This window comes from Glandiceps talaboti, chromosome 11 (assembly GCF_964340395.1).
Source record: "Glandiceps talaboti chromosome 11, keGlaTala1.1, whole genome shotgun sequence".
NCBI lineage: Eukaryota > Metazoa > Hemichordata > Enteropneusta > Spengelidae > Glandiceps > Glandiceps talaboti.
In genome coordinates, this window is record NC_135559.1 from 24,934,574 (window position 1) to 24,954,755 (window position 20,182).

The 20,182-nt window shown below is 37.8% G+C and overlaps 1 protein-coding gene across 1 annotated transcript in view; it reads right to left on the reverse strand.

Annotated features, from left to right (window-relative positions):
* LOC144442505 (gamma-butyrobetaine dioxygenase-like) overlaps positions 1–20,182 on the reverse strand; it is a 161,620-nt gene that overhangs the window by 76,546 nt on the left and 64,892 nt on the right. The window contains exons 5-6 of the mRNA XM_078131866.1: positions 16,993–17,132; positions 10,651–10,709 (exon numbers count right to left, since the gene is read on the reverse strand). Of these exons, the coding sequence (XP_077987992.1) occupies positions 10,651–10,709; positions 16,993–17,132 (199 nt within the window). The remainder of the gene's footprint in view (positions 1–10,650; positions 10,710–16,992; positions 17,133–20,182) is intronic.

Sequence of the window (20,182 nt, forward strand, 5' to 3'; positions counted from 1 at the left end):
GGCTGTCCAAAAACGTGTGCAACTCACTAGAGGTATCAGACAGGTCTGTCCACTGTCTGCCTTATTATTTTTGTTGGTTGTGCAACTCACTAGAGGTATCAGACAGGTCTGTCCACTCTCTGCCTTATTATTTCTGTTGGTTGTGCAACTCACTACAGGTATCAGACAGGTCTGTCCACTCTCTGCCTTATTATTTCTGTTGGTTGTGCAACTCACTAGAGGTATCAGACAGGTCTGTCCACTGTCTGCCTTATTATTTCTGTTGGTTGTGCAACTCACCAGAGGTATCAGACAGGTCTGTCCACTCTCTGCCTTATTATTTCTGTTGGTTGTGCAACTCACCAGAGGTATCAGACAGGGCTGTCCACTCTCTGCCTTATTATTTCTGTTGGTTGTGCAACTCACTAGAGGTATCAGACAGGTCTGTCCACTCTCTGCCTTATTATTTCTGTTGGTTGTGCAACTCACTAGAGGTATCAGACAGGTCTGTCCACTGTCTGCCTTATTATTTCTGTTGGTTGTGCAACTCACCAGAGGTATCAGACAGGTCTGTCCACTCTCTGCCTTATTATTTCTGTTGGTTGTGCAACTCACCAGAGGTATCAGACAGGGCTGTCCACTCTCTGCCTTATTATTTCTGTTGGTTGTGCAACTCACTACAGGTATCAGACAGGTCTGTCCACTCTCTGCCTTATTATTTCTGTTGGTTGTGCAACTCACTAGAGGTATCAGACAGGTCTGTCCACTGTCTGCCTTATTATTTCTGTTGGTTGTGCAACTCACCAGAGGTATCAGACAGGTCTGTCCACTCTCTGCCTTATTATTTCTGTTGGTTGTGCAACTCACCAGAGGTATCAGACAGGGCTGTCCACTCTCTGCCTTATTATTTCTGTTGGTTGTGCAACTCACTAGAGGTATCAGACAGGTCTGTCCACTCTCTGCCTTATTATTTCTGTTGGTTGTGCAACTCACTAGAGGTATCAGACAGGTCTGTCCACTGTCTGCCTTATTATTTCTGTTGGTTGTGCAACTCACCAGAGGTATCAGACAGGTCTGTCCACTCTCTGCCTTATTATTTCTGTTGGTTGTGCAACTCACTACAGGTATCAGACAGGTCTGTCCACTCTCTGCCTTATTATTTCTGTTGGTTGTGGAGGTTCTTGGGGTTAATAAGAACCTCAAACGAAATTCAAGGTATTAATATCAAAGTAGGTAATCTTTTTGAAAGAGAAATCAAAACCCGTCAGGTAGTGGATGATACTACAATATTTGTTTCAAATGAGGAATCAATTGGTAACGCTCTCTATGTTATCAACAAATTTAGCAAATTTGCTGGACCTGTTTTGAACAATAGGAAGTCAGAGGGTCTTTGGGTTGGGAAGTGGAAAAAGAGGAGAAAAAAGATTGATAATATAAGTTGGCCAGATAAACCAATAAAGTCACTTGGTGTATACTTCACATGTGACACAGAGTCCATTTTAAGGCTAAATTCTGATGCCAAGTTGAATTCAATTGAAAACATTCTGAATCATTGGTCAATGAGAAATTTGACTTTGTATGGTAGGGTAGTAGTTTTGAAATCCTTAGCTGCTTCAAAACTTACCTACCTTTTTAATTTATGTGTCGCTCCTAATGACTTGCTTGTCTATTTGGACAGGTTATTTGCCAACTTTATTTGGGGTTCAAAAATTGACCATGTCAAACGAGCTACCATAATTGGTGAGTATTGCGAAGGTGGAATTAATGCTCTTGATGTATTTTGCCAGAATAAGGATCTAAAGGCATGTTCATATTGTTTTTTTCGTGTTTTTTTTCTTTGGCGTAAATAGGTGAGAACGATTTGTAAACAGAGGGGATTAGCTGTATGTGTTCACACACCATTATTCGCCGGCGTAAACGCATGTAAACAACATGACTGACATTGTAGAGAATGCCTTGTGTTTTTTATTGCTGTATACGTTCATGCGTTCGAGAAATAAGTGAAGACGTCTTCTCATGCATGTTAACAATTTCACTCGTCGTCGTGATGCCAAGTTTAACTTTCGACAAGCCATGCAACACGCTCGACGTCAACATGTCGACCAACGTGAATTCATGTGTTTTCTATTCGTACAAATTCTGAATTCAGTCACACCAGTTGTTACCTCTTTCGCTCTCTAGTCCCATTTGCCCCTGACAATCAACGTCTCTCTGTACTATGTCGACATAGTACAGCAGATAGCCTACATAGTGGAGAACCACCGCCGGTTTCAGTATGAGTAAACCCCGGGAGAAAACGGCAAATAACTAATTTCTTTTCTCCGGCTAGTAAGCCAGGTAGGAGTGATGGAAATGGTGAACAACCCGCTAATAAGAAAATAATATCGCAACGAGACAGCAGGCAAATTCTGCCTTCCGAAATACTTCCCACGTTAGGCCTTTCGTTGTTATGGCGGCAAATTTGCACTTCCGTATGTGATTTGTGCACTGTGTGCATGTCTGTTACTGTACATGTAACAATATCTGTATGTATCAAATCTCGTATCGTCTTTACTTTAATTCATTTGAACTGAACAATCTTCAGAGGAATTAGTGTGGCGTAGACATTCACTGGTAAAAAAGTCAAAAATGATTCACGCAATACTCAACTTCCAAACACTTACGGCACTGGTGAAATGACCCAATATATGTTATCAATTTCACTTCGCACATCAGTCGTCTGCTATGAAATATTTCAGTAAACCAAACGAAAAAAAATCCTACCGAACACTAATTGTACGTAATTACGTGATGTTGAGAACTAGCTGCATTTATTTGCAGATTAATTATGTGACGCCATCTGACTTGCACATGTAAAACAGGACGGGTTCCCCCAGTCACCCCATTACTTTTCCGAGTACATTCACATTCAGTCTCAGTGAAAAGATGGAAATATCGTAAAATTAAAACCAGAGGACAAGTACCTAAAACGTAGACATCAATAGCAACCGTTTTACACAAACCATATATTCACAGATACATGTACCTCCAATGCTCACAGTGTTTGAACTTTTATGGCTGTGATGCTCGCATGTCGGCCTAAATGTATCGTTAAAAGTTATAATCGAGAGTCAATTGACTCAATACAAAGGAAATCCACAAAATCTGAAGAGAATATTTATTCTCGGCAACAACCTCTTTGATAGCAGTTTCCGTAAATACGGTGGCGAAGACATCGTGTGCTCTAACATAAGGTATCTTTTCAGATAACGAAAACATATCTCACACATGTTAAATTTTGGGCAATACGGTGGTTGAAATAGCAAATTAACCTCTCATTCTCCTAATATTTCGCGTAAGTTTGGCTCTGCAATTCGATGGTGAGGAAAACCCAAAAGTAGCAACATTTTGAAACAGGTAGTACGCTGACATCTCACTCACGTTTTCAGTGTCACTTCGACCATTTGCTTTACCGTTGGAGAAATTGTAGCTATTGCTTCCAGTCAAACATCGGAACGGAAAATGGTACATAAACTGAGGAAAGAACCCCAAAATCACAGTACATGCTACAGATATTGCAGTTAGTATAAGACATAGTTTGAGTGAACCATGTAAACGTTACATGGAAGGCTGATTCATTGAAGGGATGATGCAGTGTGGTGCATCAATCATAATAACAATATTTTTGATTCGTTGCCGACTTCAATTTTTTTTTTATACATTGGTGGTTCTGAATAAAGATTAGCAAGCTTACAATGTACCAAAGTGTGTAAAGTTGAGTATATGAATACAAATATGTTTATGCCAACTTATAACCAGTACATGAAATGGATTCTTCCGGACAAAGTTTTATGACTTCACCTGCGGTGCTACACACCACTGTTCTAATAAACATGAAAGGCCTAAGTATGCAGTGACATCAGTTACAATATAAACATGTGGCTCGGTAATTGTCGATCGAACTCTCAATATTGCGCACTAATTAGCTGGCAACATCGACAGTTTGCTGTCCCGGAAATTAGTGTGATGACTGTAAAACACCGATTGAGGGCGCTTACACCGGCATAAAGCATTCACACCTACAACTTCGTACAAGCTAATCCTTGCCTCCGGAGGATCTGCGGAGCTGAATCGACCAAAACCTCTGCAGTAAAATAATCCACAAATTCTCTGGAGTCGACCATTCACACACGCAAATTACCTCCAGAGTTAATCTAAGTCACTGATTCTGCGGAGGATATGTCCTAGTGTGAACGGACTATAAAGGCATCATGGGTGAGTCGTTTAGCTGCTGAACCCATTAATTGTAATTCTCCATCGTGGAAACTTATATCAAGATGGCATCGCCGAGTTAATATTTCAATTGAACTTTAGTGAGCCCAAGCATTGTAAATGTCTTAAAACGATACTTCAGTTTTACAAGGAAGTAATCCTTCCCTGGCATGAGTGTGGTGGAGGAAATATTTCTATTAGCGATGCAGAATCTGTACTCAACCAAATCGTTTGGTGCAATAAGAACATTACTTTCAAAGGACAAACACTCTTTTTCAGCAATTGGATAAATTCAGATCTAATTTTGGTTAAAGATCTTGTAAATTTGGTTGGAGCTTTTGATGTTGAGCTGATTTATAGAAAACTTAAAGGTGATTCAAAATGCTCACATTCACTATCGCTAATTTGCTAGACTACATGTTTGTGAAATGCATTCTGGTTTTAAAACTTTTCAAAAGCGTCTGCAAACACCTTAAAATGACCTTTTTTTCAGTCACTTCCCTTCGGATTTACTTCGAGAGTTTTCGGGTATTTCCGGTCCTACCTAGACCACGGGATTTTATGACGTCATAAGGAGACATGGTTAGCACGTAGCCTATGACGAGCGTAGTCAACAGGTGAATAAAACTCAACAGCATTGTGAAAAAATACATTGCTGGTGGTTGTAATAGACATCAGTAAACAAAAACTACACTCTACATGTCTTATTAAACACCATTTACCGATATTTACTCACACTTTCTGACTAATTGGCAGTGTCTGTGGGTATAAATGCTAAAATATGATCTCCCCATATTATGGCAAAATAAATCAAAATGGCTAGACTAGATATATATAAACACTTGTAATGTTGGGTGTCTCACATTCATTGACTTTTATTTATCTGATTTTTTATTATTTGCCGATAAGAAGCATTACGATACCGTCGTGATGTTTGACGGCATCCCCGGGCCAAGGACGGCATATTTTAGCCCAATCGTACTCGCGTCGCCTTTTGAACAGTGCATTTAACAACAAAGTAAACATATTTCATCTCGAATAAATATACTAGCTATTAGTATACCAATGGGAAACTTCAAGAAGGCGTATCAGGACATGTGCCACAATATATTTGTTGGTCCCATAATACACTAATTGATTCGATTTGCTCCGAGCATATGGAAGTACGCTCCGAGTCATTACATCATGTACATGTAAATGTAAATGGAACTGTGACCGACCTAATTTTGTTGTCCATACATAAAATGAGACTGACCTGTAAATTTTTCACAGTTTTCGTTGTGGTCTTGTATTGTCACATGTTTGGCTTGTGTACACAAGTTTACATCTATTATTGTCTAGGGCGTAATACTCTAGTCCGAGTCTGAAACCCATATAAAACCTAAGAAACTCGCATTCGGATCGGACAGAACAGAAGTAGGTCTCATCGACTTGTTGGGGACTCGAATTATTGCTTGTTTTTATCACGGTATACAGGTGATTATTATATATCGGTAGAGGGGTAGTGTTGTCAAGTTTTGTGCAGTCACCACGGCCGCGGCAGTAAGTTTACACTAGGATAGTTCCGCCGATCAAAGCTGAAGCAGTGTATGTACAATGTACGTATGGAATCGGGAGAGCACAGCGCACATTCGTGTCTGGTTAAATTTATCCACGTGTTGATGTAATCCATATTTATCAATCAGATATATTGTAAAATTCTTCAAGTCGTACAGAAATAACGTCTCTAACTTCAAAACAAACCCTGAGAAACGGGACCGGACGTGGCTAGCCAAGTATCTAGTTGCAGGCTTTCTTTCATAACCATGCATGTGCTGGGGTCCGGCCTTGATTGCCGACGTCAATATTGTCCAATCATATTTAATATCATGAACACATCGCGATATTTGATTTGTTGGTTTCCTAAACTGTATACTTCGAATACCATGATTCTTTCCAGAATTCTTCTAATGAATATTAAATAGGCTTGTTGCATTAAATTAAGTGATATCGCAACAAGGGAAACCATACAAGTTTTCTTCCAGACGAGTTGCTAAAGTCATGTAAATGACAACACTAAACTCACGAAATTTCCTCAATTCTTTACAATTTTATTGCTGATAATATGACAATCTAATAGCTAGTATATTTATTCAAGATAAATATGTTTACTTTGTTGCTAAATGCGCCGTTCAAAAGGCCACATCAGTGAGTATAGTCGAGTATAGTGGGCTATAATATGCTGTCGACGCTATGCCTGTCGAAGATATTGTAATGCTTCTCCTCGGCAAATAATTAAAAAAAAAAAAATTGAAACATGCGAGCGACATTACAAGTGTTTATGTATATCTACACTGTAGTCTAGCCGTTTTGATTTATTTTGCCATAATATGGGGAGATCATATTTTAGCATTTATACCCACAGACACTGCCAATTAGTGAGAAAGTGTGAGTAAATATCGGTAAATGTTGTTTAATAAGACATGTAGAGTGTAGTTTTTGTTTACTGATGTCTGTTTCAACCACTAGCAATGTATTTTTTCACAATGCTGTTGAGTTTTGTTCACCTAGTGACTATGACATCATAAAATCCTGTAGTCTAGGTGGGACCGGAAATACCCGAAAACTCTCGAAGTAAATCCGAAGGGAAGTGACTGAAAAAAGGTCATTTTAAGGTGTTTGCAGACGGTTTTGAAAAGTTTTAAAACCAGAATGCATTTCACAAACATGTCGTCTAGCAAATTAGCGATATACTGCGATGGAGATGGTGGAAATTGATTTTTAAATCACCGATATTTGTAGTCCATGTGCGATGAAAGGTAAAAATATTAGCTGAATCGAGAGGCCAGAGTCCTGTAAATTACGTATACTGAGTGTTTTTTGTCATTTAAGATTGATTCGGGTATTTTTTGAGGCTTGAAAAGAGGGACAGAGAAAGACCTTGAGTGAACCCTTGTGTTTTTGTATAGTGATGGGTACAAAAAACATATTTAGGTATACCCCCATGAGTATCTGTTTATTTGCTGGTTTATTTAATTATTTTATTTGTCCCTATACTTGTCATTCGTTTGCTTGTTCATTTGTCATTTATTTGATAGTTTATTTATTTATTTGTTTGTTTTGTTTTGTTTTATTTTGTTTTGTTTTGTTTGTCACACGGTTCCTGGGTGCCCTGTAGATGGGCTTCGATGTGTCGTGATTACAATCCGACATGGCATGTGTCAAGACGAAAGTATCGTAAAACACACTACATTTATTTGTCTCCATGAACTAGTGTACTACAAAAAAGATAGGCTTGCACCTGTTTCACAATTTGTCTGTATACATATGCATGCTATCCATACTCCCGGTCATACTGAAATTCATCAACTCGCGAGGAAGTCTCTCGCAATGTACCACTATACTCACGTTTACGTGTGTTTACTCGAGATTACACGAGGGGCCATTGAATATGCCTCGCGTGTTCATCACCCGAATTATTTTTCTTCCAGTAGTGTACATACATACAGACAATGTTTGGTATAAACAAGTCTTCATAGAAGACACATTCCCCGCTAAAATACTATACTTCTGTGTGACTGAATGGAGACATGACTTAAAACACATTGGTAGCAACAAATAAATACTACAAAGTACCTGATAATGCAGGAAATCGTTGAATTTCAATAATTGAACCTGAAGATAACAATCAAGGGCAGAAAATCGCTGGGAGCAATTCGCAGCATAACCATTTTATTTTTAAAAAAGAAAAGAAAAAAGAATCAAGGCCAAAGGTCAATGTCTCAAAAGAAAGTTTAAACCTGGCAATATGCTGGTAAACACTTTAATGTAGTCTCCATGTATAACGTTTTTGAGTTTATGTGGTAAATCATGATTTTTCACTATAAATATGGCTGCCATTGAGTAAAAGGTTACATGACCACCAAAAATAATCAATGTTTATGTTTATCTGGTTCTGTATTATTTAATATCCATGATCTAAAAGCCATTAGCCATACATAATTGCTACAAAGTGTCACTGTAATGTGTAACACAATAGCTTAATTTTGATGGTCTACCCTGTAAGTCAAGGTAAAGGTGAACAGTCACTTATACAATAGAGTGATTCTTTACCACAAATAAGAGTACCATTCAGTAGAAAGCACCAAAAATAATGTTTCTGTATACTACTTTTCTTCACTATCACTTGTGAACATCATTTAAAAGAAATTGGCAATATATAAACACTACAATGTGTCAGTAACAGGCACAAATTGGTGTCATTTTGATAACTGACCCTGAAGGGCAAGGTCAAAGGTCTCCAAAGATGGCCTGCATCTGATTATATGGGGTAAACACTGGAAAGGGGTGTCTGCGTATTACAGTGTTTGAATTTGAGTTATGCAGTAAATATTGATTTTTAACTACAAATATGGCTGCTTTCGGGCAAATTTGAATACTTATTATATCAAAAACCAAATTTAAGTGCATAAGGACCCCAAGGTATGAATTGATAAACTGATCATGAAGAAGTCATAAGGTGTACAAGATAATAAAAAATAGAGTAATTTAAAAGAATTATTTCTAAACTCATTGCTTTCCTTATTTTTCCCTTACAGGAATGGAAATGATTATTTGTCCTTTTCCCTATGGTAAAACCCAAGTCTTATATGGGACATCTTGGACACTGATTTGTTTGACACAGTCAGATGAAACATAACATGGCCATTGGCACAGTGACAGTAAATAAATGAAAATGTCTGCTAATTCAACATCCGGTAAATTATTGATTTGCATCCCAAGATGTTAGATGATGGAGATGGGAAAGTAACCTGTCGATTATCGTCTGAAACTGAAATTGTTCATCTCTCTTTGAGCGATCCCGCAACACCTTCCGTAGCTCACCTACTTTCATCTTTTCAATATCTGCAGCAGCCATACTTATTATTAGTCTTGTATGGAAAACTCCAAAAACTCCAAAAATCAACCCCACACTGCAGATGAAATATTTGATGATAGAGGGTGCTGCGTCACATAGCAATGAATAGAACCCGGAAATCAGCTATTCTTTACCATGCCCCATTAAAATTAAAAAGGTAACGGCAAAAATTCAAGATTTAACTAAGAAAATATATTTGAAGCACTCAGTGACAAACTAATTCCAATGCTTGCTTTGCTACATATCATTTCTCTTTGGCATTTTCATTAACTTTACTTGTTTTTTTGTTGTATTTGTATCACTTCCCACTTCATTTATACTGTCTTTGTAGTATAAGCACTTTTTACCTCCCAAAGGAGTGTTATGTTATGCTCCTGTCTGTCGGTGTGTGTGTGTGTGTGTGTGTAAATGTGTGTGTCCGTCTGTCCGTGGACACGATATTTAAAAAACTACAACATCAATTCCAATTAAACTTGCTACACATCTTCCATATGGTAAAGACAAAAAATAGTGTCAATGGAATTGTAGCAGACCTGTCCAGTTTTCAAAAAATGCTTATCCACATGCTGGTCCATGCTAACTATATATGTAGGTGTTCATTTGCTGAATGACTATCCAGTTGCCTATCCAACCATGTTGCTATCTTTGCAATATACGTGATCATTTGGCTGTTGCTATGGGCGCGGTCATGTTGGTAGACATATTTGCATACATTTTTGAATGTTTTTGTTTTTGTTCACTTGTCTAAGAATTCCTGACATTATCTTTGCAATAAAAATGATCATTTGGTTGTTGCTATGGGCGTGGTCTTCTTGCTAGGCACATTTGTATACATTTTTTGAATGTTTATTCATTTGTGTATTAATTCCTGTTGTTATATTTGCAATATATGTTATTAGTTGGATGTTGCTATGGGCATGGTCATGATTGCTAGGGATATTTGCATATATTTATTTAATGTTTACTCACTCACCTACCAGATGATGTTATTTGACCAAAAGATACAGCTACAGATACAGATGACGTATGAAAAAGCCCATAAAAGATTTAATGGTTTTTAATTGCATCAATAAAACAAGAACCTTTCATTTCTTAGGCTCAGTGAAAGCATGTTTTCACACAACAAATCATGTTTTTGGATCCAAAAAACACATCTCTGATGTGATCAGTTACATTTGAACAATTTTCCATCTACACACCCAAAGTAATGTCTCCACCAAATACCAAGCCGATCGGTCTGGCGGGTTTTGTTTTTAAGTCATTTACATACACACACATCCATACAGACAGACCGACACACACTGTGTCATGCCTACAGCACTACTGAACCTGGTCAGTTCAGTTGTGCTATAAATAGCATTTTTTGACAAAAAACGCACTTCTCTGATGCGATCATTTTCCTTTGAACAATTTTCCATCTACACACCCTAAGTAACACACAAACACACACTTCACCATGCCTGTAGCACTACTGAACCTCAGTTCAATTGTGCTAAAATATATAACTGTAACAGTACACATACCTGAATAGTGATTCCTCATTTTTTAAAATGTCAGCATATGAATAGGATGGAATTTCACCCTGAAAAGAAACAGAACCACCCTTATAAAACTCTTGAAAGGTATGTGTGTATATATATATAATATATATATATATATATATATAGTTTTGGTAGATATATATATATATATATATATATATATATATATATATATATATATATATATATATATATATATATATAACTCGGTGAGTGTCAATCTGCTAAGACAGTGCTCTATACCGCAGTGGCAGAGCGTAATAGTTTTGGTAGTACTGGAACTCTTTCTTGGTTGTAACTCGGAGTTTCACGCATAGTGCGATCATCAGACAATTCAGAAACTATTACGCTCTGCCACTGCGGTATAGAGCACTGTTTTAGCAGATTGATACTCACCGAGTTATATATATATATATATATATATATATATATATATATATATATATATATATATATATATATATATATATACAAAATACACAAGTTATGGTATGGAGCTGTTACTCAGAGTTTCACGTTTGAATGCGATCTTCGGACGACTAAATTTTAACGGAAATTCAAGTGATTGAATTCGAACTCGCAGAAGAACTGGTACCCGGATGTGATGAGCGTTGAGGTTTGACATGGTGGAATGAAAGAATGTATTTGTTTTCATGGCGGCACTTTGAAATCAGTTCTGATCGTTTATTAAGGAGACCTGATTTATTTGCACTGATGATAAACATCTTCTCTGTAAGACACAGGTTGCACCTTTTTGTTGCATTAGAGTAGGCGGCTGCATGGGCAATGATGGCCCAGTTGATGGAATACTGGTGGCCCGACTCCTTTATTTTCCAGACACTCTTTGAAAGTTCAGTACAATTTCCATATTTGTTATTGGCGAAAGAACACTTGTGGTTGCCGTAACGCATTTTGAAGCTGTTTTCTGTTGAGCCAATGTAGGATTGGTATCACTGTTGTTTATTTTGACCTGGGCCCTGTAGACGATATTATCAGATCGGCATTTCCCATCAAGCGGGCAAGTTGATTTATCACGACAGTTGCATGTCCCTATGGGAGCTTCGTTTCTGCATTTAAGGATCATAGTATTGTGAGCTTTGATGATGGAAACCATGTTATTCATACAACTGTAGCTCACTTTCACATTCCCCTTGTTGAAAATTGTATGAAACTTGTGCTCCTTAGGGAAGTGACGGCCAAGAAGTTGGAGGAAAATTCTCCTGACGTTATTGCTTACATTTTGACTGTATGGGGGATTAAACCAGATGACATTACGTTTCCTATTTCTCCGTCTCTTGATGGTGTTAATTCTATCTGTGTATAAAGCAAGGTTGTCTTTATAGCCACTTGCTTTGAGTGCGTCATCATAGAGGAGTGCTGCCTGGTTGAAAACATGAGATGTCACACAGTCTTCTATTTATGGCTGCTGGGAGATGCTTGATGATAACCGGTGGGTGATTTGACTGTGAATTGATGTAGACTGGGTTGTCATTTGGTTTTCTGTATGGGTAATATTTCCCACTGGAAAGGTCTAATACGATATCGAGGTAATTTACAATTTTCAGGTTAGCTTCAATGGTTACTTTCAGACCGATGTCATTGAAGATTTTTGTGATATTTTTCTTTATCTGCTCTGCCTTGTTACCCGATATTTTGTGGAAAACAGCTAAACCGTCATCCCTGTATAGACCTACATGGTCTTTAGAGTACTGTGATGCAATAGTACTTAGGATGTAGGAACCCACTAATTCGCAAATCTCGGCTCCATCATAACTTCCCATAGTCACGTCAAACATATCTTTGTTGTCTCTTTTAACCCATGGAATGTTATCATCAAATAGGAGAGATTTCCTGGCGTGCATAAGAATTTCTATATCATGATCTGGGATATCAACATGTTGTTTCGCGAAGCTTAATGCATTACATGTACGTAAGATATTTTCTGTTATAGATGGATAAAAATTAACGATGTCGAAGATGATGAACGTACAATTAGGTTTGTCTGGTAATTTGGTAAGCCAATCAATCACAGATGCCGTATTTTTCCACTGATTTACCCCAGTGGAAGACCTGATCTTGGCATTTATTCTATCAAGAATTATTTTACTCACTCTACCCATTTCGCTCTTTGTAGGATTGATCAATCTGCAGGTAGGGTTGTTGGCGAAGTTGTCTTTATGATCTTTGAGAGTGATAAAAGCTTGCCACTACGCCATTATCTCCATTCTGTCGTCAAGATCGAGGTCAGAAGATATTCTTTTGGCATCCATGTTGATTTCATCATACATTGTTGGGTCTGCTTTCTTGTATGTCTTCGTGATGTTGTCTTTAAGGAGCTTTGCATATTGTTGTTTTTCAACTTGATAGAAGTTACGTGTCTTATCCGCCGGATTAAACATCTTGTCAGTTTTTTTGATACGTTGGATGTCAGATCCTAACTTCTTCTGGAAGTCGTTATTATATATATATTATATACAGACTTATTTTCGGTAATTAGGCTATACCTTAAGCCTGCATACTTCAATTTCAATATAATTTACTTCATACATTAAACATAACAAAGTTTATACACCATAGAATGAATGTCACCAGAGAAATACATGTCATTAGGATTGGCCACTTTCACATACTTGTCACAAGGTTTGGCCACTTTCACATACTTGTCATTAGGTTTGGCCACTTTCACATACTTTTCATTAGGATTGGCCACTTTCACATACTTGTCATTAGGTTTGGCCACTTTCACATACTTGTCATTAGGATTGGCCACTTTCACATACTTGTCATTAGGATTGGCCACTTTCACATACTTGTCACAAGGTTTGGTCACTTTCACATACTTGTCATTAGGTTGGCCACTTTCACATACATGTCATTAGGATTGGCCACTTTCACATACTTGTCATTAGGATTGGCCACTTTCACATACATGTCATTAGGATTGGCCATTTTCACATACTTGTCATTAGGTTTGGCCACTTTCACATACATGTCATTAGGTTTGGCCACTTTCACATACATGTCATTAGGATTGGCCATTTTCACATACTTGTCATTAGGATTGGCCACTTTCACATACATGTCATTAGGTTTGGCTACTTTCACATACATGTCATTAGGTTTGGTCACTTTCACATACTTGTCATTAGGATTGGCCACTTTCACATACATGTCATTAGGATTGGCCACTTTCACATACATGTCATTATGTTTTTCCATTTTCACATACTTGTCATTGGGTTTGGCCATTTTCACATACTTGTCATTAGGTTTGGCCATTTTCACATACTTGTCATTAGGTTTGGCCATTTTCACATACATGTCATTAGGATTGGCCACTTTCACATGCATGTCATTATGTTTTTTCCATTTTCACATACTTGTCATTGGGTTTGGTCATTTTCACATACTTGTCATTAGGTTTGGCCATTTTCACATACATGTCATTATGTTTTTCCATTTTCACATACTTGTCATTGGGTTTGGCCATTTTCACATACTTGTCATTAGGTTTGGCCATTTTCACATACTTGTCATTGGGTTTGGCCACTTTCACATACATGTCACGAGGTTTGGCCACTTTTACATACTTGTCATTAGGATTGCCCACTTTCACATACTTGTCATTAGGATTGGCCACTTTCACATACTTGTCATTAGGTTTGGCCACTTTCACATACTTTTCATTAGGCTTGGCCACTTTCACATACTTGTCATTAGGATTGGCCACTTTCACATACTTGTCATTACGTTTGGCCACTATCACATACATGTCATTAGGTTTGGCGACTTTCACATACTTGTCAATAGGATTGACCACTTTCACATACTTGTCATTAGGTTTGGCCACTTTCACATACATGTCATTAGGTTTGGCCACTTTCACATACTTGTCATTAGGTTTGGCGACTTTCAGATACTTGTCATTAGGATTGGCCATTTTCACATACTTGTCATTGGGTTTGGCCACTTTCACATACATGTCATGAGGTTTGGCCACTTTCAAATACTTGTCATTAGGTTTGGCCACTTTCACATACATGTCATTAGGTTTGGCCACTTTCACATACTTGTCATTAGGTTTGGCCACTTTCACATACTTGTCATTAGGTTTGGCCACTTTCAAATACTTGTCATTAGGTTTGGCCACTTTCACATTCTTGTCATTAGGATTGGCCACTTTCACATACATGTCATTGGGTTTGGCCATTTTCACATACTTGTCATTGGGTTTGGCCACTTTCACATACATGTCATGAGGTTTGGCCACTTTCAAATACTTGTCATTAGGTTTGGCCACTTTCACATACATGTCATTAGGATTGGCCACTTTCACATACATGTCATTAGGTTTGGCCACTTTCACATACTTGTCATTAGGTTTGGCCACTTTCACATTCTTGTCATTAGGATTGGCCACTTTCACATACATGTCATTGGGTTTGGCCATTTTCACATACTTGTCATTGGGTTTGGCCACTTTCACATACATGTCACGAGGTTTGGCCACTTTTACATACTTGTCATTAGGATTGCCCACTTTCACATACTTGTCATTAGGATTGGCCACTTTCACATACTTGTCATTAGGTTTGGCCACTTTCACATACTTTTCATTAGGCTTGGCCACTTTCACATACTTGTCATTAGGATTGGCCACTTTCACATACTTGTCATTACGTTTGGCCACTATCACATACATGTCATTAGGTTTGGCGACTTTCACATACTTGTCAATAGGATTGACCACTTTCACATACTTGTCATTAGGTTTGGCCACTTTCACATACATGTCATTAGGTTTGGCCACTTTCACATACTTGTCATTAGGTTTGGCGACTTTCAGATACTTGTCATTAGGATTGGCCATTTTCACATACTTGTCATTGGGTTTGGCCACTTTCACATACATGTCATGAGGTTTGGCCACTTTCAAATACTTGTCATTAGGTTTGGCCACTTTCACATACATGTCATTAGGTTTGGCCACTTTCACATACTTGTCATTAGGTTTGGCCACTTTCACATACTTGTCATTAGGTTTGGCCACTTTCAAATACTTGTCATTAGGTTTGGCCACTTTCACATTCTTGTCATTAGGATTGGCCACTTTCACATACATGTCATTGGGTTTGGCCATTTTCACATACTTGTCATTGGGTTTGGCCACTTTCACATACATGTCATGAGGTTTGGCCACTTTCAAATACTTGTCATTAGGTTTGGCCACTTTCACATACATGTCATTAGGATTGGCCACTTTCACATACATGTCATTAGGTTTGGCCACTTTCACATACTTGTCATTAGGTTTGGCCACTTTCACATTCTTGTCATTAGGATTGGCCACTTTCACATACATGTCATTGGGTTTGGCCATTTTCACATACTTGTCATTGGGTTTGGCCACTTTCACATACATGTCACGAGGTTTGGCCACTTTCAAATACTTGTCATTAGGTTTGGCCATTTTTACATACATGTCATTGGGTTTGGCCATTTTCACATACTTGTCATTGGGTTTGGCCACTTTCACATACATGTCACGAGGTTTGGCCACTTTTACATACTTGTCATTAGGATTGCCCACTTTCACATACTTGTCATTAGGATTGGCCACTTTCACATACTTGTCATTAGGTTTGGCCACTTTCACATACTTTTCATTAGGCTTGGCCACTTTCACATACTTGTCATTAGGATTGGCCACTTTCACATACTTGTCATTACGTTTGGCCACTATCACATACATGTCATTAGGTTTGGCGACTTTCACATACTTGTCAATAGGATTGACCACTTTCACATACTTGTCATTAGGTTTGGCCACTTTCACATACATGTCATTAGGTTTGGCCACTTTCACATACTTGTCATTAGGTTTGGCGACTTTCAGATACTTGTCATTAGGATTGGCCACTTTCACATACTTGTCATTAGGCTTGGCCACTTTCACATACTTGTCATTAGGTTTGGCCACTTTCACATACATGTCATTAGGTTTGGCCACTTTCACATACTTGTCATTAGGTTTGGCCACTTTCACATACTTGTCATTAGGTTTGGCCACTTTCACATAGCTTTAATACATGTAGCTACAGGCTGCGAAATGTGTAGCTTTCCAACATGCTACTAATTTTGATCTCCTCTTGTGACAAAGTAAGAGTTCGCACAGTTTTAAATATCCTCTCTATTTTTCTGCTTCACTGTCCCAGAGCTGTCTGGCTTGACAACATTGTCATTTAACAGTATGTTGTGCCAGAGTGTCCAGTCTCTAGAATATTGCATGGCAATACCTTGTACAAACTGATGACATTAACATACCTTAAGTGGTTGAATTCTTCTCATTCTTCCATTCCATTCTCTATTTTTTTCTGAGTAGTTGTTTTGTTTTAACCAATTAAGTGGAATGGTTGTGTTATGTTGAAGAGTTCCACTCCAACTCACATGTAGGCACCCATTATCTAATCAATTGATGCATGTACATGAGAACAGTAAATGTACAAAATAAAATAGTTTACATGAAATGTTCATTGTATTCATTTAACAATATGCAGAATGAAAACTATTTTTATGTACATTTTGTATCTCCCACAGTTCTTATTGCAGTCCTAATAAGCTATTTTTCATCTTGCAGAAGATCCCACTTGAGCCATTGAGTCCATAGCAACCACATGAGGGTCGTCAAGCTGAAGAGTCAAACTCTTAGTATAAAACACTATTGTTCTCAATGTCATCAGCTGAATGTCATTGCACATATGATCGATCAAGTGAAGGAAACTTAAAAAGTATGGTTGAAAAATGATGTACATAGGATTCCTGATATTATGACCAAGACTGAAATTACATGGATGGTGTTCACTTCATAAGATTCTCAAAACCAAAAACACAACAAAGAAATGCCAGCATTGGATAAAGCCTTGTTCCCGGAGTGACAACTTTGGCGTACATACAGTGTGGTATCAATGCATACTTTCATATGCTTGCTACACTTTTTTCTGAGGAAATACCTGCTTGTTGTACAGAAATAGGTATTGAACTTGGAAAATTTGAAATTAGGCCGAGTCTAGTACCATGTAGGGTACATGTATGTAGTCCTTGCATCCAAAACAATAAGTCATCGCATATGTAAAATGCATGTAGTGCATAGACGACTTGCTAGAATTTTGCAACTTTTAAACTCAAGCTTGGATAAATACAGGCAAAGGGTGAACTCATGGCTTATTAGAAGTTACATGTGCCTGAGAATGTGTTGTCTGGTACATGTATAGCTAGCCAAATGTGGTCCTACTAATAACTGCCCGAGACAAAAAATAGATTGCCTGAAGTAAAATCAGGGGTTCATCTACTGTTATAAGTTGATATCTAAAATAACCCTAATCATAACCAGTATATATTGACCTGAAGCAGATTAATCTGGGGTCCCGATTGCTGTTCTCTGGTCACAGAATAAATTGTCAGTGTAATACACTTGTATGGTTTCACTGTTGAATATACTGTTGTGTTGTGGGCAAGTTTCGGTACATAAAAAATAGCGCAAATATTGCGTTGCCGCACAACTTCATGTTCAGGGCAATGATAGATATATAATTTTTTGAAGATTTAAAGTTGTAACCAAAACAAAATGTTCATACCTAATTTCCATCATCATAATCCAGCCATCCTATGTTGGAAGTGTACAAGACAAGTATAGCAACATCCTAATCAAACTTTAAAGGGATGTGTCTACAAGGTTTTGTACTTCTTTATTTTTTAAAATCAATTTGGAACCAAGTCATACCAATGTAACATGTTTAACTTTCTTGGTTGTCTTATTGTAATATTTTAAACACAAGCTACATTCAGTTTATATGGGTAGGTGATGAAACAGCTGTCTTACAACATATTACATAATCAAGCCATAAACCAAACTGGCCATGCTACAGGCTTTACCACCAGAGGAAATAGTAAAGTAAACATTATAGTTAATTAACAATGTACTGTTCTCACTGTGTCAGCTATTAATGAGGACAAATCTACACATTCTCAACAAAGTTAAGCTCAATCTACTGGGTAATTTCAGAGTTGAAGATTTTTGAGGAAAAGCAAAGATATAGAATAACACTTCTAGAAACATCTCACCAAGTTTCAAACTCATTCACTTAGTACTTTTTGAGATATAAGTTTTTGACCAAAAATGAACATTCTTACACCTAATTTGCATATCACTCATGGAATCATTGTATGCTTAATATATCTTCGTCTATACATCCCTAGATGCATCCCCATCAAATTTCAGCCCAATCTACTCAGTAGTTTTGGAATTATAGATTTTTAACCAAAAAGACAAATTTTTAGCCCTAATTTGCATATCACTGATGGAATCATCATGTCATGAACAAATCTTACTTTACACCCCCTAAAGAATCTTCCCACCAAATTTCGCACCAATCTGCCCAGTAGTTTCTGAGTTTAAGTTTTTTGACCAAAAATCACATTTTTTGACCCAAATCACACACCTGTGATGCGATCATTTTGATTTGAAAAATTTCCCAACTAGACACCCAAGGTAATGGCCCCACTAAATATCATGGCAATCGGTTCAGCAGTTTTTGACTTTAAGTTGTTTACACACATACACACACACAGACAGACAGACAGACAGACACCGGGCGATCCCTATAGCACTACTGAACCTCAGTTCAGTTGTGCTAAAAATGTAATTGAGGTCTAGAATTATTGTCTCTAGGATCAATATATACTGGTTACAATTAGGGTATGCAGATATCAACTTGTAACAGTAGTTGAACCCTACGTTTCATCTTAGGTGGTCTCGGGCAGTAATTAGTAGGACCCGCCGAATGCATTTGCCACTACAGACACAGAGACATTTAGTGTTCATCACCAGTACCCAGTATACTGGGACGCGCTAGGATGCCCTTCAGAACCCGGTATACCAGGACACCAAAGTTCATTCACCTATCTTGCCGTAAAACCGTTCAATGGCAGCTATTGCTGCAAAATTTGCTTCCATAACTAGTTCCACACATGCGTATTAGCCTTGTTTATCTAACCTGCCATTTTTTCCTTCCGTAAGGAAGGAGATACTTTAGGGCACAAATGTCTCTGTGTGAGTGTTTGTGTGTGTCTGTGTCATCATTTTCTAACAAGTCATTGATAATGACATAGTCCCCACTATAATTGGGTTTTAAGGAATTATCACTACTCTGATCACGCAACAACATTTGTGAACCTAAAACAAACAGACTTAGATATGTTGTGTGTGCTTGTTGGACATGGGATATGCCTCCAACAATAAAGGATTGGTTGGGTATGGGGGATCATATCATGATGAAAATGGAGTCTGAGTTATGGCTTTGGACATGGAAAATTCACAAACAAAATGGCTGCCAGGCAGCCATATTGGATCATATCACGACGAAAATGGATATGCACATGTATGTCATAGAACACTGTCCTAATACCAACTTTAAATGAGATCTGTTCAAGCATGTCTGAGTTATGGCTTTGGACA